This window comes from Panulirus ornatus, chromosome 32 (assembly GCF_036320965.1).
Source record: "Panulirus ornatus isolate Po-2019 chromosome 32, ASM3632096v1, whole genome shotgun sequence".
In the NCBI taxonomy this organism is placed as follows: Eukaryota; Metazoa; Arthropoda; class Malacostraca; order Decapoda; family Palinuridae; genus Panulirus; species Panulirus ornatus.
The window spans coordinates 27887075-27900194 of record NC_092255.1 but is presented as its reverse complement, the minus strand read 5'-3'; the positions used below and the strand labels follow the sequence as shown (position 1 = coordinate 27900194).

Below are 13120 nucleotides of genomic sequence, written 5' to 3'. Positions count from 1 at the left end.
TTGGATGGAAGGAGTTTAGTACTATTGCACAAAATTGTGTGCCGAGCATGGTGAGGGTGTAATTGTAACAGGAGGATCTTTTTTCTCTCTAGGTGTTTGTGATTGGCAGTCAGCAATTGCTTTGAGTTTTCTATCTGGTATGGTTTACAGCTTTATTTTTGAGAAGGTGGATGACCAGGCAGGGGAGGCATAGTTTAAAGTGTACTGTTTGTAGAGGATGCTTGGGTTTCCTATTCTTTTCCACATCAGGCATTAGGTAGTTTTCCAAGGGCATTTACTTTGTGCGTTTTCCTGTTGTGCTTCTGGTATGGGGGTGAATATGTGTATACATATCGCATATGATGCCTTGAATACTTAGTGTTTTGTTCGATGGAAGTGATTGTCTATAACAAGGTGACTGGAGGGTACAGGTTAGATCGGCGTCTGTCTACGGTTAAAAGTTTGAGTGGCTGTAAACTTCTGTGGAGATGGGCACTGTTCTGGATGCGCCATTTTTACAGTTTGTGTAAATTAGTGCTGCATGTTTGTTGTGCTGCTGTAGCATCGAAGAGTTGTGATGTGATTGTGATATCTCTACATATGAGGGGACCTTCATATTGTGCTTTCCTGGAGGCAATTGGGAGTCATGTAAGAGCAGACTAGAGATATGAAAAAAGAGCTGTTCCTTGGGGAATTCCTTATAGTTTATTTAAGGGTTTAAAGTGAAGCCATTACTAGTGACCTTGATATGGCAGCTTCAGTTGGCTGAAGATATCTATGTTGTGTATGGCGGTGGAATAGCTGGGACTCAAGCCATGATGAGTAGGTGAGAGTGGAATATTATGCTAGAATCTAAACAGAAATTTCATGAAAAGCTAACAGAAAATCCATCCAAAAACAACTGTCCACCCACCTTTGACTCTGACTGATACAAACATAGCTATTAAAACCTTAAAGAACTCTCCTGCAATAACTTGACATATCAAACTTTTGTATACAACGCCATGGCCCAGTTGTAGTCTTTTAAGTGCTTCCACATATCATGAACCATCTTGGCTATAGATATCTGGAAACATGCCACCATAATACCAACCATTCTTTATATCAATTTTGTCACCTTATGAAGTCTAGAGACTGGGAATGTTATAGATTGAATTTTTTGGAAAAAGAATTCTTTACAAGCTTTAATATAATTAGTGAGTGATGATACATGAGCACCTTACACTACTAGACCCGTTGATCAAGGGCAATAGATATTTCTTTAAGTCACTCTTTATGTATAAGACATATGGCCACCTGAGCCTTGTACATTTGGTGCTGAGTACAGGATATAACTTGTTAAAAGACATATATAATTCCTTACTGCTTATCTGTAATTGACACTAAATACGTTTTTGTCCATTTATGTTTATGACTGCCTTTTTTTTGTCTTTCATTACACGATGAAACTGGAAAACATTTTTTCAATTTAATGATATGACTTATTGTACTTTTCTGGCATTGGTCATTCTGAACTTGTTTGCCAAATTTGATGTGTCATACAATATAGTCATAACATCTTGGTTTTACATGATCTGTGTTAGAGCTTCTTTATAATTTCAAAAATTTTTTCTTTGACTTGTATCATGTTTTGAATTTGATCATGCAACACATATGTTAGCACATTTTCCATATGATTTAAAGGATTATAAGATCTTTCTTGTATTGATCCGATACTTGTTGCATGATTTATCTGCGTTATCGGTATCACTACATGATCTCTGATAATGTAACATATCTTCCCCTCAGCCTTAGCACCGAAACAGAGAAAGAAGTGTCTGTGTGTGACCACGAGAAGGTGACTTGGACCTCTATTCCTCATAGCTTAAACTGTATGGCACCACATGTTCCAGGTTAATTTGATACCTAGATACCAGGGTATAGTATGGACTGAAGAAGGTACTGTATGACAACCTGGTGCAGGCTACTTTCATACCTGATACCTAGGTATAGTATGGATGTACACATGCATAAGGATAACTACTGTCACAAACAGTTTAAGATATTTCATATAACAAGGGAATATATGCATACAAACTATGTGACATAGTGTGCACATATGCTACTAATCATCTGCATTTATGTTTAGTCTTTATAGGAATTACGAAATTGTATTTATAGATACTTTATGTACTTATGGGTACTGCTGGACTCTGCCTGCAAGTGGTTACAACACAAGTAAGAAGTAACTTTTGGAGATTCTTCACCATCAGTGGATAGAAAAGTGTAGTTATATCAAGCATCTCACCACAAAGGAGTCTATCTTTTGCATGCTCTTAGATGGAGTGCAGATTTGAAGCTGCATGAGACCCATGGGGGAATCTTAGCTGGAGTTGTATGATTCATAAATTACATGGAGGACTTACACAATATGTACTACTTGTGTTTGTGCATTTACAAAAATGAGAAATTTCTCAACACAGTTACTTGGTTACAGACATTAGGGATGTGCTTGTGGATAATCAAAAGTTCCAAATTAGGTCAGTAACGAGCTCATAAATACAGCTAATTGCATGAAGTTTATTATATGACAATGATGAATTGAGGATAATGTTAAGAGTGTGGACCATGTTAGCAGACTAATACGAGTTCATTCTGTCAGTTGCATATTCCAGGATCATTTATATATACACTGACATCCTAATTTACAGATAAGGGTTGCACAGACTCCCCACCAGCAAAGCCTGATCATGCATCCTATGATTGGAATGGCCACGCTAAGGAAGAAGGAACTGTGGTAAAATATACCTGCTTAATAGGCTACAAGTAAGCAATTACTCTGTGCACTGTGCAGGGAGGGAAGTTTACAATCATAGGTCTCCATCTCTAACATCATCTACTGTCACAAGCAACTTTTGAAACTCCTGTATGCTGTCTGCATTCACTGTATCATTATTCAAATTATTCCATTCATTCATTACCCTTACAAGGTACTGTAAAAGTACTTCTCTGCATCTAATAAGTTTCATGCTCAATTTCATGTTATGGCCTCTGGTTGTCCAATCCTTGCTTTTGATGAACTGTTCATTGTTTACCTTAAAAGTTGTGATAAGGTAACGATTTCATGCTAAATAGTATCTATATCGAGGACTTTCAGTGTTCCATCCTCATTACCTAGCATTTGCTTGGGCTGAATTTCATGACCCATGTATCAGACCAGGTTTGCAGCTTAGACAATCTAGGTCCCATTGTAGATTGCTACAATCCTCCTGGCTCCCTCATGACTGGCATCATACGGATACATGTGTAGTTAGGAGTCCAATCCTTCTTGATCAAGAAAAGCAATGGTCCTAAAGCAGAACTTGCAGAACTTCACTTGTGACAACTCATTATGAGAAGCCTCTCTTGACATGTGTCGTTTATTTCCTCCCACCATGAAAATCCTTTATCTATTGAGGTAATCTCCAGCTTAATCCTGCCTGATGATACAACTTCTTTACCATCTTCCTCTGTGACACAGTGTCAAAAATTTTCTGGCAGTCCTGATAAGGTAATCCAACCAGCCTCCTCCTTTGCTTCAAACAGAGCTCCCTCTCATAGAAATCCAAAAGGTTTGCAACACATACAACCCTTTTCCTGAAACCATGATGTTTCTCACTCATGCAGTTCCTCTTGTATAGTCACCCAACTGCTTTCAAATTTCTCTTGTATAGTCACCCAATTGCTTTCAAATTATCTTACTAACGGATTGGCACTCTGCTCAAGAACAAGATGAAATTCCTGGAGATCTGTCATGCTGGTGATCCAACACTGTACAAGCCACTGAAACATGTATAAGAAGGGTTATCTTCCTGACCAAACATTTTTCCTATAGAGTTCTTATCATAGAGTATACCTGGAGAAAATAAAAAGAGCGTGGTTGAGAGAGTAGAAGAGGGTGTGTTGGAATGGTTTGGACATAAGGAGAGAATGAGTGAGGAAAAGTTGACAGTGAGGATATGCGTGTCAGAGATGGATGGAACAAGTATCAGGAGACCAAATTGGAGGTGGAAGGATGGAGTGAAAAAGATTTTGAGTGATCGGGGCCTGAACATACAGGAGGTTGAGAGGCCTGCATGTTCAGGCCCCGATCACACAAAATCTTTTTCACTCCATCTTTCCACCTCCAATTTGGCCTCCCACTTCTCCTCGTTCCCTCCACCTCCGACACATATATCCTCTTGGTCAGTCTTTCCTCACTCATTCTCTTCATGTGCCCAAACCATTTCAAAACACCCTCTTCTGCTCTCTCAACCACGCTCTTTTTATTTCCACACATCTCTCTTACCCTTACGTTACTTACTCGATCAAACCACCTCACACCACACATTGTCCTCAAACATCTCATTTCCAGCACATCCATCCTCCTGCGCACAACTCTATCCATAGCCCATGCCTCGCAACCATACAACATTGTTGGAACCACTATTCCTTCAAACATACCCATTTTTGCTTTCCGAGATAATGTTCTCGACTTCCACATATTCTTCAAGGCTCCCAGAATTTTCGCCCCCTCCCCTACCCTATGATCCACTTCCGCTTCCATGGTTCCATCCGCTGCCAGATCCACTCCCAGATATCTAAAACACTTTACTTCCTCCAGTTTTTCTCCATTCAAACTTACCTCCCAATTGACTTGACCCTCAACCCCACTGTACCTAATAACCTTGCTCTTATTCAAATTTACTCTTAACTTTCTTCTTTCACACACTTTACCAAACTCAGTCACCAGCTTCTGCAGTTTCTCACATGAATCAGCCACCAGTGCTGCATCATCAGCGAACAACAACTGACTCACTTCCCAAGCTCTCTCATTCCCAACAGACTTCATACTTGCCCCTCTTTCCAAAACTCTTGCATTCACCTCCCTACTACCCCATCCATAAACAAATTAAACAACCATGGAGACATCACACACCCCTGCCGCAAACCTACATTCACTGTGAACCAATCACTTTCCTCTCTTCCTACATGTACACATGCCTTACATCCTCGATAAAAACTTTTCACTGCTTCTAACAACTTACCTCCCACACCATATATTCTTAATACCTTCCACAGAGCATCTCTATCAGGTCTATCATATGCCGTCTCCAGATCCATAAATGCTACATACAAATCCATTTGCTTTTCTAAGTATTTCTCACATACATTCTTCAAAGCAAACACCTGATCCACACATCCTCTACCACTTCTGAAACCACACTGCTCTTCCCCAATCTGATGCTCTGTACATGCCTTCACCCTCTCAATCAATACCCACCCATATAATTTCCCAGGAACACTCAACAAACTTATACCTCTGTAATTCGAGGACTTACTTCCATCCCCTTTGCCAATGTACAACAGCACTATGTAAGCATTCCGCCAATCCTCGGGCGCCTCACCATGAGTCATACATACACTAAATAACCTTACCAACCAGTTAACAATACAATCACCCCCCCTTTGAATAAACTACACTGCAATACCATCCAAACCTGCTGCCTTGCTGGCTTTCATCTTCTGCAAAGCTCTTACTACCCCTTCTCTGCTTACCATATCATTTTCCCTAACCCTCTCACTTTGCACACCACCTCGACCAAAACACCCTATATCTGCCACTCTATCATCAAACACATTCAACAAACCTTCAAAATACTCACTATCTTCTCACATCACTACTACTTGTTATCACCTCCCCACTAGCCCCCTTCACTGAAGTTCCCATTTGTTCCCTTGTCTTACGCACTTTATTTACCTCCTTCCAAAACATTTTTTTATTCTCCCTAAAATTTAATGATACTCTCTCACCCGAACACTCATTTGCTCTCTTTTCACCTCTTGCACCTTTCTCTTGACCTCCTGCCTCTTTCTTTTATACGCCTCCCACTCATTTGCATTATTTCCCCTGCAAAAATCGTCCAAATGCCTCTCTCTTCTCTTTCACTAATAATTTTACTTCTTCATCCCACCACTCACTACCCTTTCTAATCTGCCCACCTCCCACGCCTCTCATGCCACAAGCATCTTTTGCACAAGCCATCACTGCTTCCCTAAATACATCCCATTCCTCCCCCACTTCCCTTACGTCCTTTGTTCTCACCTTTTTCCATTCTGTAATCAGTCTCTCTTGGACACAAGTCTCCTTCCCAAGCTCACTTACTCTCACCACTCTTTTCCCCCCAACATTCTCTCTTCTTTTCTGAAAACCTCTACAAATCTTCACCTTTGCCTACACAAGATAATGATCAGACATCCCTCTAGTTGCACCTCTCAGCACATTTACATCCAAAAATCTCTCTTTCACGTGCCTATCAATTAACACGTAATCCAATAATGCTCTCTGGCCATCTCTCCTACTTACATACGTATACATATGTATATCTCTCTTTTTAAACCAGGTATTCCCAATCACCAGTCCTATTTCAGCACATAAATCTACAAGCTCTTCACCATTTCCATTTACAACACTGAACACCCCATGTACACAATTATTCCCTCAAGTGCCACATTACTCACCTTTGCATTCAAATCACCCATCACTATAACCCAGTCTCGTGCATCAAAACTACTAAAACACTCACTCAGCTGCTCCCAAAACACTTGCCACTCATGATCTTTCTTCTCATGCCCAGGTGCATATATGCACCAACAATCACCCATCTCTCTCATCCACTTTCAGTTTTACCCATATCAATCTAGAGTTTACTTTCTTACACCCTATCACATACTCCCATCACTCCTGTTTCAGGAGTAGTGCTACTCCTTCCCTTGCTCTTGTCCTCTCACTAACCCCTGACTTTACTCCTAAGACATTCCCAAACCACTTTTCCCCTTTACCCTTGAGCTCCATTTCACTCAGAGCCAAAACATCCAGGTTCCTTTCCTCAAACATACTACCTATCTCTCCTTTTTTCTCATCATGGTTACATCCACACACATTTAGACACCCCAATCTGAGCCTTCGAGGAGGATGAGCACTCCCCGTGTGACTCCTTCTGTTTCCCCTTTTAGAACGTTAACTTCGGAGTTAACGGTAGAATAGCATTCAAGTATATGGATAAAAAAAATATTCAGTAAGCAGTTCACATCTTACATTAAAACAAAACTAGATTATCTTTGTCCACTTTAGTCAAAACTCTTTTAAAAAAAGTACAGAGTACTAACAAAGGTCAATACAGATGGTGCCAGAATTAAGAGAGATGAGTTTCAGGGAAAGGTTAGAGACCTTAAATTTGCCCACAGTTGAAAAAGAGATTGTGGGGTGACTTGATCACACCCTTAAGTTCTTAAATCAGCTTGATCAGTTTCTGCACACTAACATTTCACCCAAGGGCCATCAAGACGACAATCCATGAAACTCCCCTCTGACCACATACCCATCCTGATAAGTCTATAGCTAACCTACACAGGTACCAAAAAATTACCTTGTATGCATACTATATGGAAGTATTTAGGCCCGTATTAACACATTATATGGAATCTATGGAATCCAAGCTCCATAGATAGGTGATTTCCAATCCCATGTCATGCCATTTCATACTACAGCAACACCACCAAGCCAGCAAAAAACACTGTAGTACTACAATGAGAGATTTAAGCAGTTTGAACATAAAAATAGATGTGAATTTGTCAATGTGTTATGAGTGGACTGAACCAGGACATATGAGGCATTCAGAGTAAACCATGAAAAGGTCTGTGTGGCCTGGATGTGGACATGGAGCTGTGGTTTCAGTGCATTACACGACAAGTAGAGAATGGATGTGAGTGGATGCCTAGAGAATGGAAGTGAGTGGGTGCAGCCTTTCTTTCTCTTTTCCTGGCGCCATCTTGCTTTGAAAAAAAAAAGTACATAAATGTGTAGGTCAGTGAAAAAGCATGTGAACAGTAAAGCTGATAGGTGAGAGTATAAAAGGAATTTGGAAGTCCAACACCATGAAAGAAATCTAAAAGATGCAAGTGTCTAATTGTTGAATAACACAGGGAAAAAAAAAACTCTAAGAATATTCCTGGCTGAGTAACTTAACTGACTAGACAAGTTTACTAGAGAAATTAAAAGTCATATTTTAGTTTTAAACATAACACAATCATTTCAAGTTAAGAAATTTATACAGCATCATTTGGTATGAATTCAAATAATTCTAGGGAATATACTTTGTTTTATGGTTTTAACATGACAAGGACCAACTCTAAGCAACACTTACGTATAATTCTTGACTAACATGACTGACTACTTTGGAGTGTACAGTATTATTTAGCATTCTGACCATCTTAACTAACGGTAAGGCAAATCTCATAGGGTGCAGAAGCATAGTTTGATGATTATGTATATTGTTAGATTTCTATCCAGCAATATTTACATGATCTTAGAATATTCTGAAGTAAAAATGAAAAATACAATGCAGGTGCAGAGATCTACTGCGATTTTGAGGGATTATGAAAATATTTTGTGGAAGTGAAAGATGACCCCATCATTATTGGACTTCAGTTAGGATTCACAATTACTCATGGTCTTCTATGATTTTTCCCTTTACATAATAAATGATATATTCACCATTTATCAGAGCTCATACTCTTATGAATTCCTTGGATGTCTTGCAGACCTACAGAGAAAGAGAGCCAAACTTCAACATGTAAAGACAAAGAATGGACGAAGATCTCATCAACATTCAAGTAATAATCTGAATGGATTACACATTATTTCTACATAAATCAGTCATTTGTATCATGTTAAAGCAAACTTCACATTTTCAAGCTTGACCTATGTCTGCTGGCTAATCATCACTTCTAACTGGTAACACTCATATATCAAAAAAAAACATGGTCATGTCAGTTTTTTACAGTCACAAATATCTGTGAAGTTTTTCTTGTAATTACTTATACTAGTACACAGTGCTTTTGTCTTTTGAGCACATGTCTGTTCCTAGGTAAAAGAGTACTCAAAACATTTTTTCTCCCAGGTGTGAATATAATGGATGTATTGACAACCCACCACAAGTACCAGATAATGCTAAACTAGATTTTACTTCACGTGCTGATGGATCATGGGCCATTTATACTTGCAGGAGGAACTACAGGTAATACTCTGGTGTACTGTCCACACAAGCTTACAATAAACAAAGGACAAGTTCACTGCTATAGTTCAAGGACACTGTGCCCTGATTTTGTAAAGGGACAGTCTAATGCTGTGGCCCAGAGACAGAGTGAAGTTTTATGGCTCACATTTTGTGGCATTAGACATCCACAGCATTTTGTTACAGCTGATAGCCACAGTTCTATGCTAATATTTAGGATGTATTCTGATAAGTAACCCCAGGAAATCAGAAGTCTTCTCTCCACTCAGTACCTAAATGTCATTCTGTGATACTGTTTAGATATAGCAGAGTTTAAGCTGCAATGCACACCAGGGATATTATATTACAAAATATATGATTATGGTATGTTTCCAGACAATAGCATTGTGGTGTCTTTCATAACTTTAGCACCATTGTGTGTTTCAAGACCATAACAACATAATGTTTCTAGACAATGATATCATGGCACATGCTTATCCCAGACATATTGTGGATACTGTTTGACTTCATATGACTGAATATAACAGAGTTTAATATAAATACCTTGCTTTAACCCCCTAAGGTCACACAGTTTTTCTTTCCAAACCTCAAATTTCACATTTTGCAAGTTGTTTAGAAAATGTGTTGAGCCTTACAATTCTAAATATATTCATATGAAAATGAAAAAAAAATTACTTCAGAAGTATAACTTCCATGACTATCGCTGTATCACTATGAAGTTTTGCTGATGACATGCTAAAGGGTGCAGGAGTAAGGCCCGAGTGTCGAGTTGCCATTTATTTACCTACAAATTAAAGACATCCCATTATCATTATATTTCATCTTATATGATAAATTTTTCCTTGATATAATTTAATGATTCACAGATAATTTTGTATAGCAGCAAAACCTTAAATCTATAAAATTACCAGCTGCACCAACTTGGAGAGACTGCCTCCAATTTTGCTAAAAGAAAAAACTTGTCTCATCTTGGTCAACTTGCAATGCCGGAAGAGTCAGTGTACACAAAATAACTCTACACAACATGAAAATAGATCATTGTCAAATAATCCAGGACCAACACCTGCCTGGTCCTTTACATCTAGCTAAAAGTGCTCCAGTTCCTTCCATGAAAATTCAGGAAACTTGCTTTCATTGGCATGGCCGGAGAATAACTGACTGAGGAGAAATTATTGCATATTGCCACCCACGCTCAGCAAATGGCTTTGAAATTGAGGTACAAAACTCAGTTCATAAAATCCATCTAAAGGCACTAATCAAAGTGCATGAATAAATGTCTAGAGACAATATGGGAATCAATCCAGTAAACCATTTGATATCTATTTGTCAATTGGTTTCATATATACAGTAAAGCCTTCAAAATCCCACTTTACAAGGAAACAAATGAGTTCGGTTCACTATGTTTCAAATATTCCTATTACTGCTAAACCTATTTCTTTGCTTTTTAGAACCATTGGAACACAACCAAAACTGCAGTGCAAAAATAAAACATGGAGTGAATTGCCAGAGGACTTTAAATGTGTCAAAAATGATGGTTCCTACATAAGTGAAGAGGAGATCATCGATGACAGCAGCTATCTTGTAATCATTACTATTCCCTCAGTTGCAGGTAGTATAACTTAATAGCTTGCATCTTATCTTTGTTCTCATGCTTTTAATGTTTTAATTTACTTGAAGTATATATTATATGTACTGACATCACCTGACGCTGATTTTTAGCATAATATTTAACCACAGACAGTACACGTTAAATGTAATAATGATAGCAGAAACGAAAGAGAGCAACACATAAAGTGCAAAAACTACACCAACTCTAGTGCTGTGTTTACAGAGGCTCCTACCTAATCTTCCCACCAACTACTTCTAACTAATGTTCCAACCTACTACTTTGACCTAATGCTCCCAACTATGTTCCTACCTAATACTTCTACCTAATGCTCCAGCCTAATGTTCTTACCTCCTACTTCTATCAACTGCTCCTACAATTTTGCTAAAAGACAGGGCTAGTGCATACCACACAGCAGAAAAATCTAGTTACAAAGAATGAGGTGTGTGAGTTAAGTGTTGTCAAGTGTCATGTGTGACAATTGTCAGGAGAGATTGTATATTTGTGAACAAAATGCCAGTTGTCTATGTGTGGGTGAAGCAGAGAAAAGACAGCTACCTGGGTCAAAGGAGTGCAACTTGACAACCACTGAAGTGCTGGCTCACTATGCAGCTATCACTGACCCTCCTGTTACCTAGGCAGGTAGTACCAGTAATATACCTCCCTGGTTGGTGGCTACCTACCAACTACTACCTACAAAGTCTTTTATTCTGCCAGATTTACTGTTCTGAAGGCAAAATGAGCGAGTCATCAACAGATAATATAAGAAGTCGCCCTACAATTTTTTCTTTCCAGCAAAATGGATATACACTCAAAAAGTTTAATATGCACAAAGACTTAATCCTGTTGTAATAATGATATTCCATATCAAAAGGTCTTACATCTTCAGAGGAATTCACGGATACTGTTATCTGTATCTGAAAACTTTCCAGCAGGCTTCATTAAATGTATCATGGAGAGAGGTGATTATCCTAAATCTAATAAATTTATTGTTGTAAAAAGTTACTGTAGATTGCTCTCTTTAACTGACTACTTAAGCAAGTTACTTGAAAAAATTTTCAATTCTCTATTATCAAGAGTGATACAAATAATCAAACATCAGTATGGGTTTACAGACTCATTAAGGGGTAATTTGAACTATGTTACAACTTTGCAGCAGTCTTCTTTGATTAGGAAAAGGTCTATAATATTTGGGAATTTGGTGCAATGAAGATACTTGGTTTCTGTAGCCAGAGAAATGCTTCATATGAATTTATCCAAGACTTTTATATAAGTAGGAAGTTCATCTGATTGGAGTCCAAAATGATATCACAGGGCTTTTTAAATTTAGGGGGTTGAAGCAAGCTATCTTTTTATCTTTCAGTGATGCAGATGGTGCAGGCAAAAACATAGCCCAAAGGCCATCTAAGGTGATAAGAAAAAATTGAGAAAAAAAAGTAAAAATGTATATATATTATTTTTTACCTAATTACCCCTCCTATCTTACAGAAATATAGGAACGGGCAAGTAAATGGCTTCATTTATATACTTTAAGTCTCAGGCTTTCATGTATAATGTACTGAAAGCAGAGCGTACCAACCACAGCCAACTGTTAATTTTGACCACTTCATATGACTTGGTTCAAGCCAACATGGCATGTTAACCAAACATACCACTTACCTCAGACTCATTCTATCCACTGCTTACCTCTTCTGTCTATAACTCTGGTGCCTGTTCCCTTCAGGAACTCTGTCAAGGGGGTGGCAATGACAAAAAAATCTCCATACCTGGTGCATTCATATCTAAAAATCTTTCTTTTGCATGCCTGTCAATTTGCACTTTCATCTAAATTACCCCTAAATTACTCAGCTGAATTCAACTCACTTAAAAATTCACCAAGGAGAGTGATTCCTGTAACTAAGAGCTATACTTGATCACTCCTTGTTGGCATTCACAAATTCTCTAGTGAGAGGATGGATAATTTCAGGAGCAAGTCCTCTGGCTGATCTGTATTTTATTATTAAATGTCACATATCTGGGAAAATGTCAGTGGTTCACCAACTTTTGTTGTAAGAAAAGATGCCTTGTGCTACAAATTTGATTTTATAATTCTACTACATTTACAGTACACCTTCCTTCCAAGCCTGCCTTACAATCTTAAACTTGGCTTTGTCCGTCAATGTTATTCATTCCCAATTCTGTCTTGCTTTCTTTTAACTGCAGTCTCCTTAAGTATTGCTTCCTGAGGCAAACTATTCTTTAGATACTGTTGTTTTCCTTTCTGTGACACTCACAAATGGTTTCATTATAGTTTAATTTTCTTTTAGGTCTAATTGTTGTCATCATCTGCTGCCTCTGCTGCACAAGGACTGACTCCCCACTCTTCTATGTATGCAGTTCCAAAGGAAGAAATGGTAGTTATGCTTAGCTTAAGTATATGTACTAAGCCTTGGTTCAGATGGTTTAACTGTAACGTTCATTT

At 38.4% G+C, this 13120-nt stretch overlaps 2 protein-coding genes across 5 annotated transcripts in view; one reads left to right on the top strand and one right to left on the bottom strand.

The window, feature by feature from the left end:
- Window positions 1–13103, top strand: part of LOC139759260 (uncharacterized) — a 22898-nt gene extending 9795 nt beyond the window's left edge. For 3 of the 4 annotated variants that reach the window (XM_071681399.1, XM_071681400.1, XM_071681402.1), the window contains 6 exons: window positions 1768–1871; window positions 2670–2784; window positions 8581–8652; window positions 8940–9056; window positions 10502–10662; window positions 12966–13103. In XM_071681399.1, the coding sequence (XP_071537500.1) occupies window positions 1768–1871; window positions 2670–2784; window positions 8581–8652; window positions 8940–9056; window positions 10502–10662; window positions 12966–13066 (670 nt within the window). In that variant the 3' untranslated portion in view covers window positions 13067–13103. The remainder of the gene's footprint in view (window positions 1–1767; window positions 1872–2669; window positions 2785–8580; window positions 8653–8939; window positions 9057–10501; window positions 10663–12965) is intronic. The other variant, XM_071681401.1, reaches the window with a different exon arrangement.
- Window positions 12985–13120, bottom strand: part of LOC139759257 (RNA-binding protein 5-like) — a 74241-nt gene continuing 74105 nt past the window's right edge. Inside the window, exon 18 of the mRNA XM_071681397.1 lies at window positions 12985–13120. Coding sequence (XP_071537498.1) covers window positions 13115–13120 — 6 coding nt within the window. The 3' untranslated portion in view covers window positions 12985–13114.